Source organism: Zea mays, chromosome 5 (assembly GCF_902167145.1).
Source record: "Zea mays cultivar B73 chromosome 5, Zm-B73-REFERENCE-NAM-5.0, whole genome shotgun sequence".
Classification (NCBI taxonomy): Eukaryota; Viridiplantae; Streptophyta; class Magnoliopsida; order Poales; family Poaceae; genus Zea; species Zea mays.
In genome coordinates, this window is record NC_050100.1 from 32,713,080 (window position 1) to 32,720,677 (window position 7,598).

At 39.5% G+C, this 7,598-nt stretch overlaps 1 protein-coding gene across 2 annotated transcripts; it reads right to left on the reverse strand.

Annotated features, from left to right (window-relative positions):
* Positions 1-417: 417 nt before the first annotated feature.
* Positions 418-7,292, reverse strand: LOC103628112 (uncharacterized). Of its 2 annotated transcripts, XM_020538303.2 has the most exons (5): positions 6,998-7,285; positions 5,349-5,559; positions 944-4,754; positions 774-861; positions 418-675 (listed from the first exon to the last, which is right to left on the reverse strand). In XM_020538303.2, exons 3-4 carry the CDS (start codon positions 3,356-3,358, stop codon positions 799-801), a joined length of 2,478 nt encoding a protein of 825 aa, XP_020393892.1. In that variant the 5' UTR covers positions 3,359-4,754; positions 5,349-5,559; positions 6,998-7,285; the 3' UTR covers positions 418-675; positions 774-798. The 2 variants fall into 2 exon arrangements, with proteins under 2 accessions (XP_020393892.1, XP_020393891.1); XM_020538302.1 differs by having other exon boundaries at positions 5,349-7,292.
* Between the last annotated feature and the right edge of the window lie 306 nt (positions 7,293-7,598).

Sequence of the window (7,598 nt, forward strand, 5' to 3'; positions counted from 1 at the left end):
GAGCCAACCTTAGTTAGAACCGTTACTATAGTTTTCCTCGATTCAGCCTTCGCTAAGCCTTTCTTATTTTATATGTCTTTAGGGTTGTCATAATGTCATCGTCAATATTAAACTCTGTTTAATATTAAACTCTGTTTTTTTCTATTTTATATGTTTTTCATAGAAATTGTGCTAAGATTGGTCTCCGTAAAACAGTGAAGAACAATTAGTCACGAAATAAACAGAAAATAAGAAAATATGTCAACTACCAATTAGTCCTTGGTTGAATATATATTTTTATTTCTTATTATCTATCACTGTCGGGTTACGTGGTCAACCGGCAGCGATAGCAAACCTTACCACTGTGTTAGTGACGAGGGATTTAGACCAATCAATGATAGTCAATTTTGAAGTAGTAAACATTCACTTAGAAAAACAAACCACGAAAAGTATCCATAGTTCCATACCGTAAAATATCACTGTCAGCTAATAAAAAAGTATAAGTACGAATATATCAAATACTGTGATATTCAAACCACGCTTCATAATTAACATAAAAACCACTGGAATAATATAATAGTTCAAACCAAAAAAATACATAGAAGAAGCTAAGCAAGAACACCATAAGACATGTTTTGCAATTGTATCTTGAGACGCATTTGCCGGAGAGCACATATGAACGCACTTCCATGAATCCTGCAATTTATCAGAAACACACTTGCAATTAAGCATATGCATGAATCAGCAGGATGAACATCTTAATTTGTCCTTACACCTGAGGTTCAGAACAGTACCTTCATAACCTTAGATGCAACTAAATCAGTATGTTGATCTCTTGGCAAAATCCCACAGTACCCTCAAATAGCAAACTATTATATTAATCTGCAGGATAATATTTAGGTAGGTTGAGGTTACAGGTACAGCAAGAATGTGTGTGAAAGAGAGAAAGAGAGAGAGATCATACATAGGAAGGAGAAGGACCACCTAGTCCATCGTCACAATGTTGTGAAAGCTTTAAAAGAAATTGTTCATCCTGCTCAAACAGTCGTAGGTTCTTCAAATTCAACAAAATCTGAACTGCAGGAACATCAAATTCCAGCAAGAACCCAGTCCTCACGAGTTCAGCAAGAGCTGGAATCTGTTCTTTATTCTCCGACAACAATCCTTTTGAGATCTCCTCAGCAAAACATGATGCATACTCCATCTTCATTGCATAGGTCATTGATCCTGGTTCATCAGCCTCCGTCACAAATAACCTCGAGCTCTCCCTCTCCCAACGGAAAAACCTTGCACATGTAACATGCAAGCTTCTTCCCGAGGAAAGTCCAACCTGATAACTCACATTGAGAGGCCCTCTTGTCTCGTAGACAGCAACATTTGTGAGACTTGTGACCATTTCATACCTCTTCTCGACAGAAATGTCAAGGATAGGATCCGTAAGGAAAGCCAGGACAATTTTGAGCAAGCCAAGTTTAATTACGGTACCCTTATGAACAAGGGTGACAGATTCAATTTCCAAGTGATCGTATTGATTGCTGACAACAGATTTTGATATCTTCTGAACACCAATGCTACTGTAGATATCATTTAATCTAGCAGGAGACAAGCAAGGCAAACTAGTTGAAGGATACCAAACAAACAAAGGTTTCTGAGCCTGCTTCTTGAAAAGATCCTCAAGTAGTAGATCATCGGGAATAAAGACATCTTGTTTCTCAAGTAGCAAGATCTGGTCTCCGGAACTAACAGGAACCTTATCGACACACCCAGCAATGAATTTCCCCATATCAGTGCTCCAGTTCTTGCCAAAGAATTCCCAGAAGGCAACACATTCTTTTTGTGTCAGTGTAGAGTTTGAGCCCTGCCACATACTCCAGAGCTTGCAATAATCACTGACTGTTGGACGATGCTTCACACCAAAAGCCGTGTTGAAGTATCGAAGCAATTTGCTGCTGTACCATTTCACCAGAACATAGAGCTGAGAGCCAAAAAGACCGTGAGTATCATAAAGAACACAACTGGCAGGGTTGACCCATTGTCCTTGATTAGCTGCATGAGGTATCCAAATCCAGTCATCACTGGTGAATCGAGGCTTCCAGCGGTATACCTCCAAGTACGAGTAAATCCTTGAGATTGCATCAGCATTAGAGAGACCTTTGAGATGCTGTGCCATCAGTGCACAAGCACAACCAGCTCTGGGATCCACATTAACTCCTATTTTTTGCAGCTCACTCTCATATGAAACTAGCTCCTGTCCATAAAACACTTCATCTACGAAAGGGCCATCATCCCTGTAAACATGAGAAGAGCACACTGAACCAAAGAGGACACAACCGTTTGGATGGCGGTAACCTGCAGTTGTCTTAACCCACTTCAAGTTGATTGCGCTCATGAAACTTTTAGGTAGATCAGATCCGTTTTGTCTCCAAATTCTGATGCATTTTAGCAATGAAATAACAGCTTGTGGAGTCACAGCTGATGGATCAGTTGGAATACGGAGCCCCGAAATGACAAATGCTGCACCCTGTTCTAGTCGAGTTTTGGCACCCAAGGCCTTCAGTTCATTACTGTAGCAGTAAATCTCCTTCCCAAGGCCATACTGTGCATCGCTGTCATCAACGAATGGTAGGCAAGAGACTAAAGCAATAGACTCCCATTCTGAGCTAAAAAGAATTGCTTCCTTCGGAGACCTGAAACCAAATGTTGTATGCAGCCATCTCTCATGTTGCATGAAGTTCGCAAGAGCAACAGGTAACCTCCCATGCCTGGTGGTTAGGTCACTGTAGCATTTTAGTAGTGCAAATGCCAGCTCTTTTGTAATACTAGTGTTTACAAGTTTCTTGACATGACACACTATTTTCTTACTTGCTTCCTTGAAGCCAGCGATTATACCAGTTTTACATAACTCTTCTTTGTACAGCTTGATTTCATCCCCATAGAATTCCAGATCAAGCAATGGTGTCTTGTCAATGACCTCCAAAAGACATTTCCAGTCATCATCAATAAGGAATGTTTCGTGAGGAGCTCTGAAGCCAACATTAGTCTTCACCCATCTGAGATCTTTCAGTCTTTCTACAAAATCATGACATTCCTCAACATATCGAATACAATTGAGCATTAGTATTGTGGCACCAGGAGTGATTGTATCTATAGAGAACCGAAAGTTATCAACCACCAGCTGATAATTTCTTTTGAAGTCAACAACAACTCCAAATAGCCTAAGCTCTGACCTGAAATCAGTTATGTCAACCCCATAGAAGGCTGTATCGATAAAAGGCAAGATACTGATGGCCGAGGCATTCTCCCATTCTGAATTAAATAGGATTGCATTTAATGGTGATCTTCTGCCAATAAGAGTCTTAACCCAGCAGCCATTTTTCATTTGTTCAATGACATGTGGAGTCTTGTTATTCTCATTCAGAAATCTGATAAGTCATCCAAATTAGATGTTGTGCATAACCTTAAAGACCTTTGTGCTGCTAGCACACTGGAACATGACAATTGGCCGCTGGCATCCACATATTTTATGAGAGATATAAGCATCATACTTGTTCCAGAAAACACTTTCCAATTTCCAGCAACAAAATATAAGATCTGAAGGTACACTTCTTCTGATGCCTCTTTCACAAGGTTTAATCCATCAATACACTTACTGTACCATTCTCTATTGGCATATCCAACACCTAAAAATTCTAATACATCATCATACTCAAGGTTGTCAAGGTAGGAGCTTAGTACAAAAGTACCATACGAAGATAGATTCTGCAGACCAATCCCTTGCTTCTGGGCCAAATTCAAAATTCTGCAGAACGCACTATCCAGGCGAGAGACTTCAGCGGGCTTGCAGAAGACCTTCTGTGCAGTGCATGGTTCACAAGGCATTATATCCTCAGCTTGAACTTTGGTTTTTATGGACAGCCTGATACTATCAAAGAGCGATATTGAGGATTCCTGAATCGGCAGAAACCTAAAAATGGGTGGGAGCGCAAAATGTGGGGCATCCCTTGACGATTTCAAGAGAGCTCCAAAAGCATTGATAAAAGCAGAAGGTACACACTCAAGGATACCACGATTCCATTGGCTGTCAAATAAAATGGACTCTCGGGATGAAGCTAGAAGAAAATCTGCTTGAATAATAAAGGGCAAATTAGTGACCATCTCTGTAGGAAGGAATGCATATACTCCAGGCGATTTTGCTCCTCTGCTTAGTCTCTGTCCATGAGGAAATGCTAACGTAACTACCCATTGATCAACTTCCATCCTTTTCTGAATTCTGCAGTCTGGTTGGACAGCAAACTTTTGCCTCCACATATAATAGGTGCACTCTTCTGTTTCCCCCTTGCTATTTTCCTGCATAGCTAAATGAAGCGTGTAAGACTCTGCATCTATGTCCTTGCTGGACCAGTAGTCCACTTCACTGGAGATCGAAATCTGGCTGATCTTACTGGCCTTGGGATCATTGTTCATTTCCTTGACAGAGAGCTGCCTAATCTTTGAAAGAAACAAAAGAATTTCAGGATGCGTGCTAGAAAGTTCTTTCTTCACAGCAAGAATCTTATCAGTCTTCAAAGGTAAGATAATAACAGTTGTAGGAAGGCTCCTAGAAGGGCCATATACTGTTCTTATGTCATCAATATTTGGCTTCCCATCAACCCATTCAGGAACAATATATCCTATATCACAAACTGCTGAAGGCTTTTCACTGAACTTTATCTGATATCCATTGCTGAATATGTGTGGTTGACTTGAAACTAGAAATACACTTTTGAAACCAATACCTGAATGAAAGCTTACTGTTAGCTACTTTGCTTAAAACACTAGAAATACAACATAAAGCAGAAGGACCACACTATACATGCATGATGCATGTCCTTAGTTTTCTAAAAAACAGCACCTTACAATAGAACTACAAATTCCATGAAATTATAGAATCGCAAATTATTACTGTTACGGAAAAATCATCGTTCAAGACATCAGTATGCTAAGCAGATTGCCTTGTACAGTATTATTCCTCTTTTTTCTCTGTATAACACAAACACAGCTCTCATGTCTTCAAGAAAAAGAAAAGATGGCAGTAAGATAATTCAAGTAGAATTAATTTATATAAAATTCAAGGGACAGATTTAAGACCATTTGGCAGGTGAAAATGCTTAAATAAACCCTAATAAATTCAAGTATTAGTAGAACTCCCAAAGGTCAAACCATCCACAAATTTTCTATTTCAGATAACAGTAAAAATAGAATGGAACAGACATGTTGAGTTCTACTATCATTGAAGATGCTTCCTGCATAAACCCAATGCAAAATAGGCAACAGACATTTTTGTACTCCAAAGTCCACACCAAAAGTTAACTCTCATGCCACACAAGTACCTTTTTCACCAATGTAGCCAAGATGTCTATTCCCTTTCTTAGTGGACCTGCCAATCCTACATATGGATTCAATGTTTGCTGCCGAAAATCCCCTTTCATTATTAAAGACAACAAGTGTCGAGTCAGCTCCTGTACCAGTAATATCCTTTTCTGTTATGACAAACTCCAGTGCTGGCGACACATCCAACGGATATTCGTTGTCCTCAGCATTCTAAAAAAATTTGACAGATTAGGCCAAGCATGTAATTTCCCATGAAGTAGCAGCATCTATTTATGATTAAAACAATAATGAAAATGTTACGCTGATGCTATTGTACATTCAAATAACATTGCTTCAGATTTGCACAAACAATCATGCAGCTGGCCATTTGGTTACAATCATTTTTATTCTCTACAGCAATGATAAAAGGACAATCGATGGAGCGGATTGATAAACTTGTAATTGTAACCACTAGGGTTCCCAACATATTTAATCATTCTACTGCGCGTTCGATAAAAACATATTTAATCATGGCATCATACCAAATAATATCTTCTGACGTCGATAAATAAGAGCTACAGAGGTTTTCGGCTTGAGGGTCATTGACAAAACAGGTTAGATGTTCTGGCCTGCTAGACATGTCTTTGACATTATTCTCTTTCATAAAATGTTACATACTTAACCAACAATTGTAATACCACACAACATAAACCCACGACCATCTTATTTACCTTCACCAATCATCAGTTTGACATAAATCCAAACAACAGCTCTTCAGGTAAGTTAGGTGCATGCACCCAATATACGAAGCAGCACAAGTCATATGCTCCCATTGGAAGACCAAGTTCTCAATGAACCATCGCCATGAGACCCAAATAAAACTCTCATCTGTGAGCCACCTATACTGCCACAACCAAATCTCCTAAATTATATCCTTGTCTCCTGCCTAATGAAAGAATATTCATCTTTCTGTAGTGTTGCGTTTTGCAAAAGCAGCCGCCAAAATATCTCTATGGCAAGCAACAACACTAAATGCTAACTTAAGCCTGATCAATCCTATGCAAAAAGAATTATAATCTTCCTTTATTAAGGGCCTATTTGGATCTCATGTGCTAAACTTTTGCAAATGTGCTAAAGTTTAGCATATCTTCAGGAACTAAATTATTATTCAATGCTAAAGTTTAGCACTTCACTTTTAGCACTCATGTTTAGATTTTCAAGTGCTAAAATTTAGCTAAAAACAGGCCCTAAATTGGAAATAAATACTACTTTAGAAGCAATTCATCAAACACCTCTCAAGCAGCACGAGATGGTTGTGCTTTTGTGGAAGATAGAACTGTCAATCGGAGGACAGTGTTGCCACTTCTCAAATAAATAAAGTAGGATTGGAACGGAGCAAAGCAAATAAGTCCCTTAAGTGCAAACACGCAAGCAAGTCTCTTGGTCTTTAGACTGGGAGCGAGGTGCTGTGATGGTTGTGTTCTTGTACCATGGAGAAACACAATGCTAGACCATTATCACGCTTAGTGCAATAAGATCATTTCCAATTGAGCTCCTATCCAAATCCAACCACCTAAAACCCAATTTTAGGTTTATACAAAGGAAATATACACTCCTTAATCACTTCGTATACTTCACAATTTAAACCAAAATTTAGTTCGCGACAGACCGAAGGCGGTGGACAACGCGGCAATCGTTGGGGTTTCGGCGGAGGGCCTCCATGCCCGGTGGCCTAAGGGGGTAGGGGGCAGTGGACGAACTGGAAGTTCGATGGACAAGGAGCGAGGCGGCGCCAGAGATGGGCCGAAGGTCGCTTTTGTCTTCCTCTTAGCACCGTGGGGGTTATGGTTCCAATTAGCGGACGACGGGGACAGAGCGGCTGCGGTGGGTAGCGAGCTGGAGGCAGTGGGGCGGGGCAACTTCTCTGATTCCATAGAGGGGACGATAAAGGAGAGAGGGCAGGGGTGGGCAACGAGTAATTTTGTTATTATATTACTTGTTTGGAGTAGTTTCTTTATAATAATACTCACTTATGACATACTCAGTCCTAAAATAGTAGCTACTATTTGCCCGTTTAGGTCTTAATTTGTATGTCTATATTCAAATAAATGATGATAAATTTAGACATATATATAAAACACATACATCAAGTATTGTATGAATTCATCAATTCTCGAAAATAGATTTTATTTTGGAATAAAGCGAGTCTTTGAAAAGATAATAGGTGGCTAATTAGAACATATATGGGGCAATGACCGACATACAAAGCA